At 36.9% G+C, this 25,362-nt stretch overlaps 1 protein-coding gene across 3 annotated transcripts in view; it reads right to left on the bottom strand.

Annotated features, from left to right (window-relative positions):
• Positions 1-3,618: 3,618 nt before the first annotated feature.
• Positions 3,619-25,362, bottom strand: part of GMPS (guanine monophosphate synthase) — a 76,472-nt gene continuing 54,728 nt past the window's right edge. For all 3 annotated transcript variants that reach the window (XM_077864617.1, XM_077864618.1, XM_077864619.1), the window contains exons 8-16: positions 23,869-24,020; positions 23,217-23,390; positions 21,675-21,780; positions 18,802-18,917; positions 16,151-16,276; positions 10,390-10,505; positions 6,707-6,837; positions 5,033-5,205; positions 3,619-3,741 (exon numbers count right to left, since the gene is read on the bottom strand). In XM_077864617.1, the coding sequence (XP_077720743.1) occupies positions 3,640-3,741; positions 5,033-5,205; positions 6,707-6,837; positions 10,390-10,505; positions 16,151-16,276; positions 18,802-18,917; positions 21,675-21,780; positions 23,217-23,390; positions 23,869-24,020 (1,196 nt within the window). In that variant the 3' untranslated portion in view covers positions 3,619-3,639. The remainder of the gene's footprint in view (positions 3,742-5,032; positions 5,206-6,706; positions 6,838-10,389; positions 10,506-16,150; positions 16,277-18,801; positions 18,918-21,674; positions 21,781-23,216; positions 23,391-23,868; positions 24,021-25,362) is intronic.

The following is a 25,362-nucleotide window of genomic DNA, read 5'->3' on the forward strand; positions in this document are numbered from 1 at the left end:
TATATCATCTGTGTGGCCAAACTACCTCAGTGAGAACAAAGGGAGTCCTTTTCAAAGGTAGAGACGTCCAGCTTATATTCAGCTCCCTATTACTTTCTGAATTGGGGCCGATGAAAGGAGTGCCCATGGCGGTAGGAGCTAAAGTGTATCCTTACTACGTCCAATGGAAATGGAGGAAACAGAAGAAAGGAGGAGGGTATGGAGAGTAGTGGAGAGGAAGTAATAGGGAATAATAAAAAGAAACAGGGGGGTGTTAACACTGGGCATGACAGAAACTACTCTCTTATTGTAAGTAAGGAGATGATTGATACATTTTGGAAGTACACGACCCTTGATGGTCAATTTTACACAGAGAACTTCCTGTTAAGTCTGGCCGGGAAGAGCCTGAGCGTGGTACCTCTTCCACAGAGAACAGAAAGCCTGGATCCTAGCTCCAGCTCTGCCAACAAATAGCTACATATAACTGGTTATCGGAAACTTGTCACTCTTCTCCACGCCAAAGCATATTCTCTGTCAACTGTTGTAAAAACCCAAAGTAAAGAGGCTGCTACCAGGAACATATTGATGAATATTTTCCAAGTGTCCTGGTCACAAGAGAAGATTCTCAAGCGGTCAAATTTTGCTGATCTCTACTACAGCTTCAAAAAACATGATAATTAATATTTGATTTTATAATGTATTATAATGTATTATGGTCAAAAGACATCATGGGCTTACCTTTGGGGGAAGGTCATAGGTGATGTTAAAAAAATTTTTTTTTAAACAATAACAACAACAACAAAAAAACCACCTCAATTCCTCCATTCTGTCTCCTACTGCACTTTTTATTGTTATTTATGAAAAATGTATGGCTAGATTTGATGTAAATTTAACCCAACGGCCTCATCATACAGATAAAGAAATTATTTAAGCAGGTTTGTACAGCTGTTTAATGGCAGGATGAAGCACTGAAGATGGCCAGCCCCACCTCCCTAATCTGAATGCCCTCATTCTTGAGGGATCTGATTCAAATATACAGTAAAACAGGCTATCAGAAGATAAGCCCAAGCAGTGAGGAAACAGACTTTTATGATGCTTGTTTGGCTACACGCAGGCTCAGGATGAGCATGAGGATGCCCCTCAGGATCAAGGGGCAACACAAGATGGAAAACAGTGTGACCCTATCTCCCAGATACATCTAAAGATCTACCTTCAGAAATTTTGCCAGGCTGTGTTATTTCTAGAATGGCTGATGATTATAGATGTACCATTAAAGGTGAAACTGGGTATTTGAAAATTCTTTTGTGCCTGCCAATTTGGGGAATAAATGATGCTTTCACTGACCTGTCTACCTACTTTTAAACCGGTAGGAAGAAATAAAATATATTTAATTTGATAGGAATGCAGTCATAACCTACCAAGAATCATATCTGATTCTGAATTTCACTACGTAACCATTACTAAGCTGAGCTTGTTTCGTTAAGGAAAAATAGACGATAAACTTAATTTTTCTCAGATGCTTGGATGACATACTGTGAAGGTACACGGTAATACTGTAGGACGCGAAACAAAAAGCGCTTTGTGAAGGAAGAAAAGATTCCCAATATATTAGGGAATTTCTAAATTCCAAAAAGATTAACTTTTTTTTTTTAAACTATATCATGTCAGGATGTGTTCTGGAGAGAACACTTTTTCCAGTATTAAGGATTATAAGAAGAGGTTAGCAAATATCGGGAAAACATTAGATTAAGCAAGTCTAACAATCAGTGTTTCACATCAAAGTTTCTCAGAGCTTTGAATCTAACGTACACACCATGACTTTCTAGGACAGACAGCACTTTCCCCACCTCCAGATCATCCAGCCCCTTTGCCGAGGATCAGCTCAGGGCAACAGTGTTCCATGGAACATACATTGGAAAGAAAACACTCTCACTATATATATTCTTCCTACTTTCCTATTGGATCCGAAACAAAATCCTAAGAAACTTCTACCTTCTAGAAGAGGCATTTTTTTTTCACATAAATGTAAATATTTGTAAGCCTTTTAGAAGAGGTCATCTATTCCAGCGATAAGATAACAGGACTCCAAATCTGTTGGAAGCCGGATCACTTACATATCCTCTTTCCAAAGTCCAGTGCAAATACCTCATCATCAGGACAAAAAATGGACCCGTCAAATTCCACGGAGATCAGATACTCTTGTTTCAGGTGCGGATACCTGTTCAATAGACAGAAGCTCTTCCCTTGCTGGTCTGGTAATACAGTTTTCTCCTCCTCTGGACCAGCCAGAATAAGAAGTAGATTTCTGCCATGTATAATTTTACTGTTTTCCTAACACCGAATCCCAAACAAAATTCTGTACCTGATTAACACAAAGGATCTTGAAAATAAGCAGCAGCAACCTGAAATGGGTTTGGTGGGAGAAAAACATGACACCGGAAACTAATCTGTTAAAGCTCAATTACACCTCAATTAAAAAAAAAAAAAAAAATTCATGAAGGTCCTTAAAAAGTAACATTAGCTAAAATATTGAGAAATGGTTGTAGAATCTGGTGCTATTTTCATAGTGTTTATATGAATGGTATAAACGATCTTGGTAGACACCAGTGGCAATGGAAGGAGTCTTATACAAGTTCTTGAATCCTACAAATGGTAGAAGGATTACAAGGTCTCGCATGGATCAAGACTGGTCAGTCTTCTGAGAAGTGGGTAATAAGCCCGCCTACAGGTTCCACCTAAGGGTTCATTTTACAGCTCTTCACCGGATGATGTAAACTGCAGGTACTTAGGATGGTTACTGTGGTCTCAGAGCTGGTCCTCTGACCAAACAAGATCAAAACGCTGACTTTATGCTACACCAGAGACAGCCTCTTCTGGAGAAGAGAACAGAAACTTCTTCGCAAGGCTGCAGGAGGTGGCAACATCTGGGGGGAGGGGGTTGATAAAGCTCCTTGCTAATGGACAGGTTGACAGTGAACACCATGACATCGATGTGGAACAGGATTTGAAAACATCTTAAACCGAGACCATTCACAGCTTCTTTTCTCCCCCTGGCTGTGATGTCATACAATTCTGAACAAATCCCCAGTGTTTCCCATCGTAAGGGGGCTTACATTCGGTAGCCCCAGAGTCCCACAGAAGTGGCTGGAACAGCCCGACTACACCTTTATCTGATATGTTCTTCCCTCACCCACCTTTGGAGGAGTAAGGTTACTTACAGGGAAATTCAGATTCTCTGAAAGACATACATATGAGGTCACGCTGGTGAATAATGGCTGTTTACTAACAACCCTTAGAAACTGGCAAAGGGACAGAAGCTTAGTGCTACGCCCAAACTCACCCACCTTCATACACCTTCATTGACAGAGACGTGAATAGCAACAGCGTGTTAATACATAAAGAACAAGTGAGGCAAAGGCAAAAGCAGTGTCACTCTGTCTGAGTGTAGGCAATGGTGCTTTGATTATACCCGTACAAACTCTTCAGTCCCTTTTAGTTATCCCCCAAACTCAGCTCGTAAGCCGTAGGTTTTTGCTGTAGAGAACTCAGGTGTGATGTAGCCGCTCCAGTAACTCTTTTCACAGTACTGCATGTCAATACTGGAAATGGTTTCTAATCAATTTAAACTGAACACAATACTTTAGTAGAACAAGAAGTTTATTACTCCCACTCGGTAGTTCCTGGGGGCTTTGATGTTAAGTCATACATAATTCGAGAAATACCAGGAATCTTCTTAATCTCAGTGACCATCTTTAACACCACCTGTTATAAAACAAAGATCATAAATAGAAGGGCCAGGACCCACCCAGCACATGTCCAACAGACCAAAAGGCTTACATTGACAATTAAAATGTGATCTCTTTTTATTATTGTCTTCTATGGTATGGTCTCTAAATTTTACGTAGCGAACCTAATTTCCCTCTATAGCTTTGAGTTAACTCAGTACTACTCAAAGTGTAGTCTGCACACAGTTGCCAGTCTGCAAATTATGTTTGTTACTTGTCAAGTAACAAGTGTTTAGAAATATTTACAGCAACTTGACACTGCTCTGACACCCAAGCATGTCATTTTATGTAACAAAGCCAATGCTTCACATATTGTCTGTGGCTGAAACCTACAAGTCGGAGGCCAGGACAGTGGCACATGATGCACTGCAGTAACAACCACTACCAAGTGTACACCAGGAGAAGGCCTGGTCACTTGAATGACAGAGATTTGGCATATTTGAGCTTAAGGGAAAACAGATTCTAAGCCACACCCCCCCAACTATAACCAGAACCCTGCAGTAGAGTACAGAGCAGTGGTCCACCTAATAAAGTCTCACTTTGATTTCCATTTACTATCATGCAAATGGTTGCTCTGGAACACTCCAGGGGAGAGAAAACGGGAGAGGGAGATGGTGATCAAAAATAGTTGGTAGTAGGCACAGCATTAAGCAATTCATGGGTGTCTAGCCATCATGGTATCAATCTCATCTGTATTTCTAATGAGCTGTTCTTCACTACCAGGGTCTTCTCCTTTACTTGGAAAATACTATTTATAAAGGTAGAGGTTGACAAGATCACACAGAATTATAAATTAGAGGTGGTTACTCTCCACATAGTAATCAGACATCTGGAGGGGTATAATAAATGTAAGGTCTTTTCTACTACAGTACATTATTTAATCAATTATGTGGATATTTTAAAAAATAATAAAAGCCTAAGGGCACCCGGGTGGCTCAGTTGGTTGAGCGTCTGACTCTTGATTTCAGCTCAGGTCAAGATCTCAGGGTCGTGAGATAGAGCCCAGCCTCAAGCTGCCCCCCATCCTACTTTTCAAGCTCCGTGCTCAGCAAGAAGTCTGCTCCTCTCTCCCCTCCTTCCTTCTGATCTTCCCCCTGCACATATGCATGGCTCTCTCAAATAAATCTTTAAAAATATAAATAAAAGCCTCTCTTATAAACAGAAAACCAACTCCAGAAATAGCAATTTTGTCCTAGCCTGTTCCATTCACCGCATTATAAAAATGTATGAGATATTAAAAATGTACATGAGAAAAATATATAAATTACCTCTACAGGGATTTCATTGCCAGGTGTTGCAGGTATACCAGTCATGAAATCACTAGTAATAAAGGTTCGAATAACCACAGATCTCTGGCATGAAGGCTGCTTCTGAAGTGGATCCCGATCAAAATGCAATGGGGTCAAAATCACTGGCATCTGGCTAATTTTCCCAGCATAGCCTAGAAAAAGAAGTAAACAACTGGAAGAACCAATCACACCAAGGAAAAAGCACTCTAGCCCAGTTCCATTAAATCCTCCCAGACAATATCTAATCACATACATAAACGTATCAGTTAAGGTTGTTTCCATCCATGCATTGTTTCAACTACGCCCATATCTGTAATTAAACTCAATCACAAATATAAGTAATAGAATTTGATGACTGCAGTGATGTCACAGTGATGCAATAAATATAAAGTTCATTCTTGTTACTCAAGGTATGTCTATACTGAAAACACTGAATTAGCAAATAGTAAACCACTGTCCCTACAGGAAATAGATTCCTGCAAGCCCCTGGTCACAACATTTTTTTCAACCAGTCAATACATAACTTTGTTTTATGTATATTTCTGTTTAAAGATACCTTATTATTTATTCTGGGTTCGTTAACATTGAACTCATAGCCATCAGCACTAAAATTCATACACGAATGAACCTTATCTAACCCACATGTTTTCTCCATAAGGCAGATGACAGCCTCCCTGTGCTTAGAAACTCAGGCAGTACCCCCAGGACTATACCTGGGGGACATTTCAAACAGTAAAATCAGAAAAAAAAGCACAAATGCATAAAATATGGTCTGAATAGTCTACAGAAAGGACACCTGTTTATAGTAAGAGTGAACAAAGAGTATCACCTTGTAACCTCAGCTGGGAACAAATGGGAGTCGGGCAACTCAAATTTTTTTGCCCGAATGAACATATCCACAAATGACCAAAAAGGTGAAAAATTTTGTATGGCAGGAAAAACAATCCATAGAAATAAATAATAAAAATAAAAGCATCTAAAAAATCAGACTTACATCCTCCTAACTAGAAATCATAATACCACACTTCTAAATTCTAGGCAGAACTGCTGGGGATTTACCCCAAAGATACAGATGCAGTGAAACACTGGGACACCTGCACCCCGATGTTCACAGCAGTAATGTCCACAATAGCCAAACTGTGGAAGGAGCCCCGGTGTCCATCGAAAGATGAATGGATAAAGAAGCTGTGGTCTATGGATACAATGGAATATTCCTCAGCCATTAGAAATGACGAATACCCACCATTTGCTTCGGCGTGGATGGAACTGGAGGGTATGATGCTGAGTGAAGTGAGTCAATCGGAGAAGGACAAACATTATATGTTCTCATTCATTTGGGGAATATAAATAATAGTGAAACAGAATAGAAGGGAAGGGAGAAGAAATCTGTGGGAAATATCAGAAAGGAAGACAGAACATAAAGACTCCTAACTCTGGGAAACGAACTAGGGGTGGTGGAAAGGGAGGTGGCCGGGGGATGGGGGTGACTGAGTGATGGGCACAGAGGAGGGCACTTGATGGGATGAGCACTGGGTGTTATGCTATATGTTGGCAAATTGAACTCCAATAAAATGAAATTTTAAAAAAATACTAATTAATTAATTAATCAATTCTAGGCAGAGCATGTACTAATAAACAAAATGAGCAACTTACCAGACTCCCTGAGAATGTTATGGGCCTCAAAGTCAGCTTGGCGTAAAGTACTGAGCACCCCTGTTGTCAAGAAAGTGGGAGTAACATCTGTAGGAGGTTCTTTAACTGGTGGGCCAAATATATAGACAACTCTAGAAAAGGAGAAGGTGAAAATTATAGACAAATTACATTTTAGTAGGAGAATCAAGGAACATAAGAGTATCATTCTTTACATTTATTCTGAGGCCCCTCTTTTACCCACTTAAAATCACCACATGCGTAGGATAGGATATAAGATTATATATATAGGGGTGCCTGAGTGGCTCAGTCAGGTAAGCATCTGACTTCAGCTCAGGTTATGCTCATTGGGGAGTTTGCTTGTCTTTGTCCCTTTTTTTTTTTTTTTTTTTTTTTAATTTATGATAGTCACACAGAGAGAGAGAGAGGCAAAGACACAGGCAGAGGGAGAAGCAGGCTCCATGCACCGGGAGCCCGACGTGGGATTCGATCCCAGGTCTCCAGGATCGCGCCCTGGGCCAAAGGCAGGCGCCAAACCGCTGCGCCAGCCAGGGATCCCTGTCTTTGTCCTTCTCCCTCTGCCCCTACCCCTGCTCATACTCTTTCTCAAATAAGTTAAAAAAAAAAAAAGTATATACTTTTTTCTTTTTAAGAGAAAGAGCATGCACATGTGAAGGGGGAGGGGCAAAGATAGAGAACCTTAAGCAGGTTTCACGGTGAGCAAAAAGCCTGATGCAGGGCTCAATCTCACAACCCTGAGACCACGACCTGAACTGAAATCAAGAATCAGACACTTAACCGACTGACCCACCCAGGTGCCCCAGGATAGAAGATTACATAAGGGTCTATGTACCTTCCTCAAAGTATATTTATACTTAGTATAATTCTATTTCAGAATGTACAAAGATACATGGGATTATCACAATGGATAGGTATACCCCCCAAACTTCCTGTCCATCTAAAATCTATGGGTGAGAAACAGGGTCTTTGCAGATGTAATTGAATTAAAATAAGGTCATAATGGGGACGCCTGGGTGGCTCAGCGGTTGAGCATCTGCCTTTGGCTCAGGTTGTGATCCTGGGGTCCCAGGATCGAGTCCCACCATCAGGCTCCCTGTGGGGAGCCCGCTTCTCTCTCTGCCTGTGTCTCTGCCTCTCTAGGTCTCTCATGAATAAATAAATAACCTTTAAAAAAAAATAAGGTCATAATGGATCAGGGTAGGTGTTAATCTTTGAAGGTAATCTTCTAAAAAGAGGAAAATTTGGAAACAGACAGAGAGAGGGCCATGTGAAGATGGCAATAGAGACTGATTGGAACTAGACTGCCGCAAGCGAAAGATTACCAGTCAATGCCAGAAACTAGGAAGAGTCAAAGAAGGACCCAGAGCCTTATGCCACAGAGAGGAGCATGGCCCTGCTAAGACCCTGACTTCAAACTTCTAGCCTCTAGAACTGTGAGAAAGTAAATTTGTCTTCAGCCTCCTGGTTTGTAAGAATTTTTTATACTGCCCCTAAGAAATAAATACATAAACCTGGGGAAACATGGGGTTGAATAAATAGATTGCTTTAGACTAGAACTTCAGAAACTATATATGCTAATATGCACCAGAAACCTCCAAGATAAGGCTACAGTGCATTTCCCAAACTTTAAGAGTATCAGGTAATTACAACTCAAGAGGACTCTTACCACTGGTTAGGAGCCTCTGTTCCATAACATTCACCCCGAAAACAAGGGGCAGTCAGGATATAGACAGGAATGCATCCTAGCTCTCCCTACTGGGACCCAAGCCAGCACACATCTGTCCCCTCTCCCTAGCCCTATCTGTCCCAACCAAAGAAAATAAATCTCTCTTGGCAACATCCCTGGTGAAGTTTAATGTTTTTCATTTTTTTTAATTGTACTTGGAATGGAAACATGCAGAAGAAACCAGCATCAGATCAAAATCGCACTACTGCCAACTAATTCACTGCCTCCTCCCAAACATACTATAGAAAGTTTTTGTCTCGTGTAAAGAGCCACACTTCTACTAAGCAATACAGTCCCTAAAGTTCGTAAATGATTCTTCGAGGAAAAGGCAACTAGGAAAAAAGAATGCCATGAACTTGCCTTTTGCCTTATTTCTTACACATAAGAATGTTCATAGAATGTACAGGAGTGAGTGTAGGCTTTCACATTATATAGAACAGTAAAACTGGCGCACTCCTTCTTTATACAAAGATTTCACAATGCAAATTAGGAAAAAATTTGGCAAAAATAGAAAAAAGTGTTTTTAATTGTTTAAATTCCAATTCCTAAAACAGACCCTGGCAAAGAAATCTAAAATTCACCAACAATCTTAAAGGCTTGCTAGATTCTTTTTTTTTTTTTTTTTGGTGACTGTTAAACTTTTATACTGGGGGATGGGATGTTTGTAAAAGAAGGGAGGAACAAACAAGCAAAAAAGAAAACAGGCAGAGAAGCCAGCATATAAAAGGGCAGAGAGAAAGTTTAAATTAGGGTGAGGGACATGTGGCAAAAGAAAGAAATAGATGAAACTGTAACAATATTGTGAAATGAAAAACAGAAGCAGTTGAGTCAAACTTAGGGAAAGGTTATTTTCTGTATGACCTAAAAAGTTTATTTAGACATTAAGCATTCTAGAAGATAGATTATGAACCATTCATATTTAACCAAGGCAATTATCTCCATTCAAAATAGGCAATTACAAATTTACCATTATTTATTAATAATCCGCTCTTTTCAGTGTACTGAAGGTGCTTCTGTATTTGCAGGCCTTAGATTCATCGCAATAATAAACCTTTTAGCGAGCATGTTCTCACCAGTAAAAAACTGGCTTCCCTTTGCTTCCTTGTTTCAAAGGAGACACCAGCAGGCAGTTCTAGAACTATGCACACCCTGCTAGGTGAACACCAATAGGTAGGTTCCTAATTTCTGCAGCAAACTTGAGTAAACTGAAACCTCAAGTCACTCTTTTTGGTTAATTGCTTATTACTCATAAAGAAAACACAAAACAAAACAGAGTACACAATGGTGAAACTACAACATCTAATCTGAAATCTGATATGAGATTTTTTTAACTCTCTATGGGACAAAGCAATGGAGTATTACACCAAGATCATAAATCAGCTGTTGCTATAACCAACATTAGAAATTAACATGCAAAGAAAAACTGGATCTGAAAAAACTAAATTCAAAATAAATTCTACATGTAGTTATTTTAATGATATCTGGCATATGCCTATTTCTTTTAATTTCATCTGAAATTATTATTAAATTAAACCAAGTCTCTATGGGAAAGTCTCTATAACCATACATATTCCTTCCAGCAGAACTCCTGGGAGAAATCCTGGAAGAAAACACACTGCCATAAAACCAACAGGTAGCATAAGCTCCTAACCTGGAAGACAGATTTTAAGAGTGCCTTTAATATTCTATACTTAATAAAAAAATAAAAAAAAAATCCTTCCTATTTTTCATTTAAACAACAAAAAGTTTTTTAATAAGCAGACGATTACACAGTGATGAAGGTACAAAACACAAGGTATTATTAAGTATCTGCTCAATTGTTACCTATGTGCATAACGTGTATCTATACTTTTGAGTCCTTTGGTCTCTCAAAAGAGAAAAGATCTTAAAAAATGCATCCTTCTATTTCACTTTACACCTTGTCCTCTGCAGAACATACCTGTTAATGTTGTGACACATGCGAGGTATAAGTCTAGCCAGGAAAATAAGAGATTCCCAGTCAGGCTCATCTTTACTGGAGATTCCACACACGTAACTGTAGGAACGACAGTCACCCTGAAAATAAAAATACAATCAATTTTTAATGGTTTTAAGTAAGCCAAAGATGGATTGGAAAATATTTCATGCATGATAACACCATTAACAATAATTTTTTTGTTTTTTTAAAACAAAAACATGTTTGAATAAAAGCATATAACAAATATTTCTCTCATGATATAAACCCTAAATTAAAATCCCATATTAAATTCAGTTAAAACATTTAGAAAAGTGTCGTGGTAATTTTAAAACTTTATTCAACACATGCCAGGGGCCCGCTGGGATCTCATTCCAAATATATGCCCATGTTTTATCTCAACATAATAAAGGCCAGTAGAAAAACCCACAGCTAACATCATGCTCAATGGTGAAAAACTGAGAGCTTTTCCTCTAAGAGCAGGAACAAGACAAGGATGTCCACTTTTATTCAACATAGTACTAGAAGCCCTGACCACAGCAATCGGAGAAGAAAAAAAGTAAGAGGTATCAATACTGGTAAAGAAGAGGTTAAGCTGGGATCCCTGGGTGGCGCAGCGGTTTAGTGCCTGCCTTTGGCCCAGGGCGCGATCCTGGAGACCAGGGATCAAATCCCACATCGGGCTCCTGGTGCATGGAGCCTGCTTCTCCCTCTGCCTGTCTCTCTCTCTCTATGACTATCATAAATAAATAAAAATTAAAAAAAAATAAACTCAACACCAATATTTAAAAAAAAAAAAAAGAAGAAGAGGTTAAGCTGTCACTATTTGAAGACAACACAATGCCATACATAGGAAATCCTAAGGACTCCACCAAAAAAACTACTAAAAGCAATAAATGAATTCAGTAAAATTTCAGGATACAAAATTAGTACTCAGAAATCAGCATTTCTATACACTTACAATGAAATAGGAGAAAGAGAAATTAAGAATATCACTTACAATTGTACCAAAAAGAATTTAATACCTAGGGATAAACTTAACCAAAGAAGTGAAAGATCTATAACTCTGAGAACTCTAAAACGCTGATGCAAGAAATTGAAGGTGACACAAACAAATGGATACTCGATGCTTATGGATTGGAGGAATTACTATTAAAATGTCCATACTAACCAAAGGAAACTACACATTCAATGCAATCCTTTTCAAAATATCAACAGCATTTTTCACAGAACTAGAAGAAATAATACTAAAATCTGGATGGGACCACAAAAGACCCCAGACAGCCACAGCAATCTTGAGAAAGAAGAACAAAGCTAAGGTATTACAATTCCAGATATCAGTATATACTACAAGGCTATAGTAATCAAAACAGTACGATACTGGCACAAAAACAGACACATAAATCAGCAGAAAAGAAGAGAGAGGCCAGAAGTAAACCCACACTTATATGATTAATTAATCTATGACAAGAAGGCAAAAATATACATTGGGGAAAAGACAGTCTTCAAGAAATGGTACTAGAAAAACCAGACAGCTGCATGTAAAAGAATAAAACTGGACCACTTTCTAACACCATTCACAAAAATAAACTCAAATGGATTAAAGATCTAAATGTGAGATGTGAAGCCACAGAAATCCTAGAAGAGAGCACAGGCAGTAATTTCTCTGGTATTGGTCATAGTAAACTTTCTTCTAGGTATGTCTGAGGCAAGGGAAAACAAAAGTGAAAATAAACTATTGAAATAAGTTTCTGCACAGTAAAGGCAACCTCAACAAAACCAAAAGGCAAACTACTGAATGACAGCAGATATTTGCGAATGATATATCCAAAAAGGGGTTAATATTCAAAATACGTAAAGAATTCACACAACACACACACACAATTCAATTACTAAAAAAATTGATTTTTTTTAAAAAAAAAATTGGATTTTTCAAAGACAACCTACAGATGGCCAAAAAACTCATGAAAAGATGTTTGACATCACTCATCATCAGAGAAATGCAAATCAAAACCACAATGCGATATCCTCTAACACCTGTCAGAAAAGCTAATATAAAAAAAAAAAAAAAAAAGAAGTAAGTGTTGTTAAGGATGTAAAGAAAAAGGAATCTTTGTGTACTGCTGGTGGGAATGTAAATTGTTGCAGCCACTGTGGAAAATTTTCTCAAAAAATTAAAAATAGAAATGCCATATGATCCAATAATTCTACTAAAAGTTATTTACCCAAAGAAAATGAAAACATTAATTCAAAAAGATATATGTACCTCTAGGTTTACTGCAGCATTATTTACAATAACCAAGATATGGAAGAAACTTAACTTCCATCAATAGATGGAGAAGGAAGATGTGGTATGTACACATGTACACACGAATTGTGCGTACACACAGACACAGAATATACAGTCATAAAAAAGGATGAGATTTTTGCCATTTGCAAAACATGCATAGACCTAGAAGATTTTCTTTTTGTGGATAGACCTAGAGGATATTATACTAAGTGAAATAAGTCTGAGAAAGACAAATACCATATGATTTCACTCACATATGAAATCTAAAAGCCAAATATTGACAGCTTTATCAGACTTATGAATACAGGAATAAGCCGATGATTGCCAGAGGAAAGGGGGGTGGGGTGGGAGGATGGGCAAAGTGGGCAAAGAGGAACGCAAGATAAAAGCTTCCAGTTAGAAAATGTTCAAAGTCACAGGAATAAAAACCACAACATAGGGAAAATAGTCAATGATTCATTATTATAATAGGAATATATAGTGACAGATGGTGCCTGCACTTGTGGTAATAAGCACAGTATAACAATATAGAGAAGCTGAATCACTATGTTGTAACCCCTGAAAATAACATAACATTGTGTGTCAACTACACACACATACAGACACACAAACTATTAAAATGAGAAAAGTTCTGCCCAGGTTTATTAGGTCGATAAAGTATTCTTAAGTCAGAGATAAAAATACTCTCATAAACATTTACTATCAATTTCTTTTAAAATGAACTAAGAAAATTAATTTAAAAATAAATGAGGGGCACCTGGGTGGCTCAGTGGTTGAGCATCTGCCTTTGGCCCAGGGCGTGACCCCGGGGTCCTGGGATCAAGTCCTGTATCAAGTTCCCCACAGGGAGCCTGCTTCTCCCCTCTGTCTGTGTCTCTGATTGTGTCTCTCATGAATAAATAAAATCTTTAAAATAAATAAATCAATAAATCATAATATTTACCCTCTTTTCCTCTGTCCTTTTTTCTTTTTTTTTTTTTTTAAGATTTGTTTGAGAGAGAGAACACATAGCTGGAGGGACAGAGGGAGACAGTTTCATCAAGTAGATTCTGTGCTGAATGCAGCGCCCAACACAAGGCTATGTCTCATAACCCTGAGATCAGGACCTGAACTGAAACCAACAGTCAGATGCTTAACCAACTATGCCACCCAGGGGCCTCTCCTTTACCCTTTTTAATCCAAGTAACTCGCTTAATGAAAAAAAAAATAGTTAAACTAAAATAAGCAATTTTTAAAATTCATCAGCTAATTACCTACCAGCCACTATACCGAGCATATGAGAATTCAGACTACATGAATGCTAATTTGATAGTATCTATCAAAGTTTAAAATGATGCTCTTTAATTCAGGACAGGATCTTATAGAAGCATGAATAACTGCTTAAAGAATTAAGGTATTACTTGCTGAAATGCCTATAATAATGAAAAACTGAAACAGTTTAAATATCCATTGGTAGGGAGGCATATGATTAAATTACGGTATAGCCATACGCAGAATACACACTGTAGGTTAATAAGAATAATAATCTACTTGTAATGGCATGCAAAGATAAGAAGTTCGCGATGTCAAGTTAAAAGGACAAAGATGACAATGGGCATCTATTAATGTTTCTGGAAAGACCTACAACACAACTGGAGAATAGGCAAAGGTAAAATTACTCTAAATGTACTGAATTTTTATTTATTTACTATTTTTGACACATATGGCTTATTTTGGTATTTAGGAAATAAACTACATTGTTATACTAACCACGAATTATCATTTTTTTTCTGGGCTTGCAAGAGTCTCACCCTCAATAGCATAAGAGACTAGAATAAAGTAAGACATCTAACAACAGAAGAAATTTATTTTGATGAAAAAAGTAGTAGAACCTGAATAAGCCTCATTCTTTAAAAAGTCATTCATCTAACAAACCACCTCCAACATCTATTCATCTAACGTTATCTAGAATGCCTATTTAAGAAGAGGAGTGGGGAACTAATTCAATTCAACTTCTTGCCTAGCAGGAGTTAGTACACAGAGTTGGAAGTTCTCTGTAAGTTCTTCGGACTGGAAAAACTTTCACAAATTAAGTAACTTATCTGCTCTTCTATTTTTATAGTAGGGCAATACCCGCCTGTAAGTAACATAGCATCAATCTCTAAATGAACTGCATATGATGAGATAACCAAACACCACGGAAAGAAAGTGATTTCTACAATTCCAGAGAAGGTTATTACTACTTTAATAGTGATTTTATTTTTTTTTTTTTTAAGATTTTATTTATTTATTCATGATAGACACAGAGAGAGAGGCAGAGACACAGGCAGAGGGAGAAGCAGGCTCCATGCACCAGGAGCCCAACGTGGGATTCGATCCGGGGTCTCCAGGATCTTGCCCTGGGTCAAAGGCAGGCGCCAAACCGCTGCGCCACCCAGGGATCCCTAATAGTGATTTTAAAAGAATATACATAGCTTTCATATATGGCCTTTACAAATAAAGAGGAAGAGGGAAAATGTTCAAAATAACTGCAACTATCATTTCTATGAACTAGAATACTTTACAGGTAACAATGAATTTCTATTGTCTCATTTACAGACAGAGCTATATGGATTCAGGAGAAGGAAGAATTTAAACTGGTGACTCAACTTCATGTGTTTAAAAAAAAGAGTATATTTACCAAGTTTCAGATGAGTAATCTCTAAAACAGAGTTAATTTCTTGCCACAAATAAGGCAGGCCCAATAACTGGCATTCATACCATTTTACACTGAATTATTGACACCTTTTCTAGTTTACACTTAACTAAAAATCCTAACAGAAAAGAAACTTCCCTACCCTCCAAGCTTTTCCCCAGAAAATCACCTGAGAAGCATATAAAGAACTTCATTTATAAATAACATTTTAAAAGTGAAAACCGTATTATCTTCACACGCTCTTACAATTAGAAAGAATGAACAATAAATATAAAAATGCTAGTTGTACATGATCACAGCTCAGACACACATGTTGAAGACGCAGAAAGGAACACACAAGCTGAAAGCAAGACCTAAATAGTGTAACATGTTCATCCGGGGCCACCTTCTTGTAGGTAACAACCACTTCTAAAGTCACAGTACATTTTTAGACAAAGAAGCCTGCCCTTCAAGGCAGAAGCAAGCAAGCCAACCCTAGAGCAAACCACTGTTTGAATTTTTACTTTTGGTTAGAGATGACAGATGTTCCCAAACTTACAAAAATCTCAGCCTGAATGTTTAGTTCCTATAACCTAATTCGCTCCATAAAACATTCTAAAATAAATAAATAAATAAATAAATAAATAAATAAATAAATAAATAAATAAATAAATAAGACACTCTACAAAACACTGCCTTTTTACATTTCTAAGTTTGGTATATATACTTTCATATTTCAATATTAGTGGAAAGAGTAAAGTGCGAAAAGCTATGTCACAGATCAATGAACTCACACAACTCACCTGCACCCCCACAGTTTTAATTGGCAGCAGGAAGGCATTCAATGAATGCAAACTTGTAATTTGCATCAGCTTCTCCTGATCCTCTTCAGTGGTACAAGCTTTGACTCTTTGTAACAGTGTATGCGGCTGAGAAAACCAGACAGACATTAATTTCTTAAGGTTTCAAGAAATAAGGTATTCTTTTGGTACCCATGACTGTCTTACATAGCTACACTTCCAGGCTTCCAGCAATGGATCCTATTAGACATTCCTCTTTGACTTGTGCGTGCTACTCAGTACACATCAGAATTTCACTCCGGAGGGCCAGGGCAATGAGAAGGGAAGTTCAATCCCTACTTCAGGGATTAAATTGTTACCAGTAGGGACACACCTCAAAAAGTCAAAAGAGTTAAATCTTTTCCTTATAATAAAACTTTTTACCATAAAGTCACCTTCATCTAAAATTAATAGATCTCTACCCACTTTTTTTTTTTTTTTTTTTGGTCTATTTGCCTGGTATGCTCTTCCACTCTTCCTTTCACTCCTTCTATCCTTAGGTAAACAGACTAGAATTAGATTTTACTTTTCAATCTAGTTTGGCAATCTATGTCATAACTAGCCACGTGAGTCCTTTTAAATAACTGTGTGTTAATAATATGGTTGGATTTCATCCTACCATTTTATTCAGCAATTTCTATTTGTCCCAGTTTTTAGGTTTCTTTCTCTTCTCTTACTTCTCTTACATTCTTCTAAATTATTTTTCCCAGCTCATTTATCTCCCTTCTACTGGTTTTGAGGTTAAACCCTGTATTTTTCTTCTTTTAGCAGTTCCCCTTAAGTGTTAACATGGATACTTAACAAAAGAGAATCAATCTCTACTAGCAAACAGTACAAGCATTTTTGAATGCTTTACCTCCAATTACTTGTGGCTTGTATGCTTTTTTAGCTGTATATTGTTATAATATCTTTATAAACTAGAGATTATTTTTATTATATAGCCCATGTTGGTTTCAGGTTGAGAACTACTGCCTTTAGGTCCTCAGGTACTGGACTACTGGTAGTAAATGGTTTATCTAAAAATGTCTTCATTTGCCCTAGTTCTTAGGAGACAGTTCATTTGTTCACTATTCACAATTATTTTTTCATGGCACTTTGAAATATTCTTGCTTTTACTGTGCTTTCAGTATGACAGTCTTTCCTTCAAAGGGTAATCAATCTTTCCTCTGCAGTTGCTTTGTCTTCGGCAGTCTGCAGCTTTGCTAGGTATGCCTACTAGGTATCAATTTTTTTACCATTAGCCTAAATGAGATGGGTTACATTTCCTGAATCTGAGGCATGGTATCTTTCATCCTGTGGAAGAATTCAAACAGGTTTGTCTATTATCTCCTCCTAGGCATATGTTAAAGTTGACCTTTTCATTCTGTTTTAACCTCTCTTGTAATTATCTTCTCTTTAAAGCTTTGTTCTGATCTCTGGATAATTTATCATCAGTCTTTTAGTTCATTACTTGTTTCTTTAGTTGTTTTTAATTTCAGTTATTTTCATTCCCGGAACTTAATTTTTTTCAAAGCTGCCCAAGTCATCTGGGTAGGTTTTTTACCATATACGTTATTCTTTTTTTTTCTTTTTTCATATACCTTATTCTTATTATCAATTGCTTCTTTTAATTCTACATACTTTATACTAATTCCAGTATCTGAAGTGTTTGAGGGTCTTGTCCTGTCGGTTTTTTCGACTAGTTCTCATTCATGTTACCTTATTTCAACATGTATTTTGCAACTTAAGTTCATATATATTCACTGGAACCCTATGTGTGGAGATATTTTAAGGCCTTAAGACACTCTGGAAAGAATTTACATTGCTAACCCTGACACCTGGAGGCACTACCAACCAAGGTCCATTTTAAATTCTTAGCTTTAAGTTTTTCAGACCACAAAGATTATGAATTTAGGCACCAAATCTATAGAAGGACTGGGAGACTAACACTCATCATCCTCAGTTTAGTTTGGAGTTAAAACGTTTTCCAAAAAAAAAAAAAAGTTTTCCCTCATTTTCTTGTGCTACATATAATTATTTTTTTTACATATAAAATATTTTTAAGTTTTTTTAAATCCAACATGAGGTTCAAACTCATAACCCAAGACCAAGAGTTACATGCTCTACTAACTGAGCCAGCCAGGCACCTCTAAAATATTTTTAAACACCCTTTCAGGGGGATCCCTGGGTGGCTCAGCGGTTTGGCGCCTGCCTTCGGCCCAGGGCGTAATCCTGGAGTCGCGGGATTGAGTCCCACATCGGGCTCCCTCCATGGAGCCTGCTTCTCCCTCTGCCTGTGTCTCCACCTCTCTCCCTATGTGTCTATCATGAATAAATAAATAAATCTTTAAAAAAAATTAAAAAAAAAAACACCCTTTCATATCTAGCATTTTTTAGGGATTCCAGGTATCTTATCTGTTGTAAGGCTGAAAAGGGAAGTCTGGATTTACAAGTCTCTGTAGAATATTTTCTTTATAGTCATTTAACATGTTATATTACTCTGAATTTTCAAAAAATGAAACTAATAAATTCATTGTAAATACTAGAATACTACAATTATCTATTCAATTCCTTATATTGATGAGCTGTGTTTATTTAAAGCTCCTCTAATATACAAATTCAATGCAAATTATTACCTTCTTAACACTTGCAGAAAAATCAGCTACTATTTTCAAAATATTGTTGGTTTCAGGAAAGTCCTTACAAATATAAGGTTCTTCAGCACATATTACTCTGATTGCCAGGCCAGGACCTAAAGAGAATAGTAACAATGGTACTTAATATAAGTTTTATATCTAATACAAAAATATCACTGTTTCCAATATAAAATCCTTCCAAAAATTAAACTCCATTTGCCACTGTAAGTTTTTTCCAGTTTTACTGACATACAACTGACATACAACCATTTTACGTTTTCTTTTTTTTTGGGGGGGGGGTTATTTATCTATGGGAGGGAGCACATGGGCAGGGGGGAGGGGTGGAGGGAGGGAAGAGAGAACTCCCTGCTGAGCATGGAGACCAACTAGGGGGCTGATCCCAGGATCCCAAGACTACAACCCAAGCTGAAACCAAGAGTCAGAGACCCAACCAACTGAGCCCCACTACTTTAAAGTTTTTTTTAAGTGTTTAATTTCAAATGTAACCATTAGTTTTCCCATCCAACAGATCTTTTTTTTTTTTTTTTTTAAGATTTTATTTATTTATTCATGATAGACATAGAGAGAGAGAGAAACAGGCAGAGACACAGGGAGAGGGAGAAGCAGGCTCTGTGCAGGGAGCACGATGCAGATCTCGATCCCGGGTCTCCAGGACCACACCCTGGACCAAAGGCAGGCGCTAAACCGCTGAGCCACCCAGGGATCCCCTAACAGATCATTTTTTAAAATGCTTTCTCTCTTGGGGATCCCTGGGTGGTGCAGCGGTTTAGCGCCTGCCTTTGGTCCAGGGTGTGGTCCTGGAGACCCGGGATCGAATCCCACGTCGGGCTCCCGGTGCATGGAGCCTGCTTCTCCCTCTGCCTATGTCTCTGCCTCTCTCTCTCTCTCTCTCTCTCTCTCTGTGACTATCATAAATAAATAAAAAATTAAAAAAAAAAAAAAGATTCGTGAAAAAAGTTTAAAAAAAAATAAAATAAAATGCTTTCTCTCTACATCAATGATTTCCATTTTTTATAGTCCATGTATGAAATGTCACAAAATTCTCCAATAAATATTAATTCACAATATAGGTGCTCATTTTTTTAAACTTATCAAAGCAATTTTTAAATATATAGAAAAATAAAGAGAACAACGTAATGAACCACCTTATTATTCACCACCTGGGTTCAACTACCAATCTAATTTTAGGAAGAAGAATCTGCTGTTCAAAAAAAAAAGGACAACAAACTGTTTAATTCCAAAAATGTGAACTGGTATTTCTATTTCACCAACTTCTTAGAAGGATGAATACAAAATGACATGGATCTATTAAAAAAAAAATTATTCTGCTTCTTTACTATAACAGAAAGGGCATCCCATGAGACAGCTGATTATAGACAAAACCTTAGCCATGTTCCATTAACTCCCCAGTTCTATTCTTCATCTGTAGAATAAACAGCTTAAAAGGTAAATAGTATGCCTAATCTTTTTAAAAGCAACTAAATATTTTTTACCAAAGAAATCTTTAATAAAAAATCCTATACATAAAATAGGCTTTTAAAAGACAAGTGAATCTAGTGAAATGATGACCAAGGACACAGGACCACTTGGGCTCTCTCCGTTACATTCACACACGATTCTTTGCCAACACAATGTTTAGATAGAACACCTTAAATTCCCAAATTTGAAGTTTACTGATACAAACAGTGCTAACTACTACATGAGCTATATACCTCTGTCACGCTGCTTACAGGACCAACATGGTATTCACGAGTACAAGCTCTGAGGAGAGATTATCAAGGCTAGAATTCCAGCTCCAAACCTAATCTGCATTAACTTTTGGCAAATTGGGCTCCATCCCCAAAATTTCCTCATCTATAAATAGATGGTAGTTTTATCGAGGATCAAATAAGACAGTATGTGTAAAATAATTAGCAGAAAGCCTAGCACATCTTAGTACTTAAGAAATGTTAACTTTTACTATGTTGTTGAATTTAATTAGACCATTCTCTCAACTCGTCACATAATGACTATTATAAAGAGCCAGAAAATGAGGTCTAAGACTTACCAAACTCAAGAAATTATAATGAAAACAATGTTACGACTCTCAGTCTTAACGTTAAAGAAATACTATCTCTAGTTATCTTTCTACATGATTGCAGCAAATGACTACTTAAACTGAATATTTTTTATTTGTTCATGAATTACTTACATATAGCACTATGAAAAAAAAGTTAATTCATCCATTCAGACAAGACAACCATTGGATTAGGATTTCAGAGAACCACATTTTAACCTGGACTTCCATGGAAGCCATCACGGTATAGTAGAAAGAACATATAAATCACAGTTCTAACACTAAGAATTGTGTGACAATGTGGGGCACCTAGGTGACTCAGCTTGTTAAGTGTCTGCCTCTTAATTTCAGCTCAGGTCATATCCTAACCCCACTCTGGGCTGCCAAACTGGGCATGCAGCCTGCTTGATTCTCTCCCTCTGCTTCTCTCCCTGCTGGCAAGCACATGCTTGCTCTCTGTCTAAAATAAGAAGTAAATTAAGACTTGTAAAAAACTGTGTGGCAAATGTTACTAAAATACCCCATGCCTTGGTTTTCTTATCTGATGGCAACATCATAGCCCAGACTCACTGGGGTGGTGTAAATACAATGGAAAATGATTATGTAAGAAAATGAAGTATACACAATAGATACTAAGAAGACTTTTGTACCCTACCTACACCTTTTTCTAAAGTTATATATTCCCTGAGATAAAAAGTTATTTCAAAATTTTCTGAATTGATTTTTCTTCAACATGAAGGTTTAATGACAAATCAAGCAATCAGTTCTATTTATTTACTTATTTATTTATTTTTACCTGGAAATGGATGCCTGGAAACTAACTCTTCTGGAAGTCCAAGTTCTCTGCCTAAAATTCTTACTTCATCCTTATGAAAATCTTTCAGAGGTTCTATTACTTTTCCCTACAGAGGGAAAAAGCCAATTAATACAAATTAGAAATGGAAAGGACATGGAAAATAAAGAGTAACAAATTATAGGCCTTTCCTGCTGTCTCTCACCTTAAATTTAAAAAAACATTTTTTAAAATTTCATATTTTAAAGTATTTTCTTCCATGTGTTCATAAGAAATTAGATGAATATTTTACTGATCTTCATACTTCTCTTTAAAACACATTTTAAATATAAACCTTTCAAATATAAATAAATCAGAGGAGCCGCCCTACCCACCATCTCCGATCTAACTCTCATTAGAATACAAGGCATCAGAAAATATACTAGTGTCTCAAAATTAAAGCTCTCCAAATAACACCATTAAGCGAAAAGACGACCTACTCCTATCTGATAAAGAACCTATAGAGTGTATAAAGAACACTTACAATTCGGTAATAAAAAGATAAACCAATTAAAAATGTGCAAAAGATCTGGCATTTTTCCTAAGAAGATATACAAATGGCCAATAAGCATATGAAAAGATGCTCAACATCATTAGTTATTAAGAAAATGCAAATCAAAACCACAATGAGATGCCACTATACAGATAGTAGCCATTTTAATGGGTGTGAATCACAAAAAAATAATAATAATAAAAGAAAGAAATAGAGAGTGAGAAAATAACAATTGTTGGTGAAGTGTGGACAAATTGGAACATTGCTGGTAGATTATAATATGATGTAACTATTATGGAAACATTAGGTTCCTTTTAAAAATTAAAAATAGAACTACCAAGGAGTGCTGGTCTGACTTAGTAGAGCACGCAACTCTTGATCTTGGGGTTGTAAATTCACGCCTCATGTTGACTGTAGAGATTACTCAAAAATAAAATCTTAAAAAAAAAAAAACCTACCATTTGATCTGGCAATACCACTTCTTGTATATAACCAAAAAAACTGAAAACAGGGTCTCCAAAACATATCTATCAACTCACGTTTGTAGCACCACAATTCACAATAGCCAAAAAGTAGAAGCAACCCAAATGTCCATTGACAGATAAGTGGATAAACAATGTGTATATACATACAACTAAATATTAGCCTTAAAAAGGAAGAAAATCCTGTCACGTGTTACAATACGGATGAACCTTGAGGATTTATGCTAAATGAGATAAGCCAGTCACAAAAAGACAAATGCTGTATGACTTCGCTTATACAGAGTATCTAAAGTAGTCAAATCCACGGAGACAGACAGTAGAATGGTGATTACTAAGAGCTGGAAAGAAGGAGAACAAAGCAGCTGCTGTTCAAGGGGTATAAAGGTTCAGTTTTACAAGATGAAAAACTTGAGGAGATCTGTCTCACAACAATGTAAATACGCTTATCATTACTGAACTGTACATTTAAAAATGATTCAGGGAGGGTGGGAGAGAGAAAGATTTTATGGCAAAGTTCTTATAAGCTTTTACCTCTTCTCTCAACTTTCTGATAAGCTCTGTGTCATTGTGATGGGTTTTGATGAGTTCAGCTTTGCCACTTGCAACAAGGGATGCGCTTTCAATTAAATCAGGCCGTAAAGTACCTTGGGCAAGGAAAACTTCCTCTGGTTTCAGGTTCATTTCTCCAATTACTTCATTGGCAATCTATAATCGAGAGGAGTAAAAGTCTTTTAAGAGATGAATCTTTAAAAAAGATAGCAAAGTCTTTTTTATGCTTTTTGCAAGATTTCTCAGAATCCTTTTGCAATACTGACCAAGAGATAAAATCTACACCAACTCCCAAAATAAATTCTTTTAAGAACATATGCTTTAAAAATATTCATAAAGATAGGCAAATATTCAAAAGCCTGATAACTAACCATTGAAATACCCAAAGAACTAAAGTCTTATATCAACTGAAATTGCTATTCTTAAGTAGTTACAATAAGAGCCTACCAAGTATACATGTTTTTTAAAACATAAAACCGTTTCTACCAGTTAGTGTCATAGTAACATACACCAAAATTCTTAACCAAAAAACAATAAAAATTAGTCAGCAAATTTATTTGATATAAAGACAAGGAAAAATAAATATTAAAATTCACATCAAAAACAGTACACATTGTAGATATTAGGAAGATACCTTAACAAAAGTATCCCCAATAATTTTTCTTTTCTCTTCAGGACTTGTTGTCATATTTAATGTTTTGCTAATTCTTTTTCGTGGAGTTCTATCTTCATCTGATATTGGTAAAGTTGTTGTTCCATTGTAGAAAGAATGAGCCGCATTTATCACTGCGGAAGAAAAGAGAAGCATGTTTTATTTTATTATTTTTAAAGATTTAATTTATTTATTCATGAGAGACAGAGAAAGAGGCACAGACACAAGCAGAGGGAGAAGCAGGCACCATTCAGGGAGCCTGACTTGGGACTCGACCCCAGGTCTCCAGGATCACACCCCGGGCTGAAGGCGACGCCAAACAACTGAACCATCAGGGCTGCCCCAAGAAGCATGTTTTAAAACTAGAAGATTTTTTAAAAACATAAATAATGGGTCAAACTACAGAAAGAAAACCTGGGTGGATCTTTCGATCACCCTCCCTACATATTACAGAACTACTAATAAATCATGATTAACAGAGTCCAGACACAGGTACTCATTACATTTTGGTGGTTTGTTTGTTTGTTTGTTTGTTTGTTTGTTTGTTTGTTTGTTTTTGAGAATCCTGTGGCATTTAGTAATCTAAGGCCATGACATCATACACTATGCTGGTTGCTTTCCCTGGATTCAGTGCCCTACCAGAGCACCAAGCAAAAGCCAAAGGAACAAACAAGCACAGCCCCAAGGGAACTGAAAGCAGTGGTTCGTATACAAGAATCAAGGTCCTCAGAACCGTCCACTGAATTAACCAGTCTCTTAAAAACTGATGTTTATCAACATATATTTAGCAATTGCTGGCTATCCTTTTATTTTTAAAGAGCAAAATACTTTAAATATAAGATCTCTATTCGGTAGTAAGGCTGAACAACTAGTGAACTTCACTGAAATACAGCTGGCTACTTCACTGAGAAATACCAGTAAATTGGGGATTATTAAAATATCTTATTTGCATCTTTAACAACGTATGACTATGTAAAGACACTACAAGGACCCATTACAGGATTTTTTCCAAAATCCTAGTGAAGGCTAGTGAGGGATCCTGAAACTTAAGGGTCAAGGGTCATTTACTTATCAGAGAAAATCCGTATTATCTTCTTTCCACCTTTCAACATTTTGTTAGACCATCAGACTACTATCACCTCCTCTATTCCTTGTTCTTGTGGCATTACACTTGTTTTACACCTGTAATGTTATTTTAGTGACGTTTCAAAAAAGAAAGAGACTCATCTTCACTTTATGATTAACTCCAAGCGTTCATTTTATATTTAACCTTCTGGCATCAATTCTAATTCAATAATATGTACGGTTTGTATCATTAGGGTATGGACTTGATTTCAATATATTATTGATCACACTTTGTTTTTAAAAAGTATGAAAGACAGGGGCACCTGGGTGGCTTAGTGGGTTAAGCATCTGATTCTTGATTTTGGCTCAGGTCAGAACCTCAGGGTCCTAAAATCAAGCCCCCACACTGGG

The sequence above is a fragment of the Canis aureus genome, chromosome 22 (assembly GCF_053574225.1).
Source record: "Canis aureus isolate CA01 chromosome 22, VMU_Caureus_v.1.0, whole genome shotgun sequence".
Classification (NCBI taxonomy): Eukaryota; Metazoa; Chordata; class Mammalia; order Carnivora; family Canidae; genus Canis; species Canis aureus.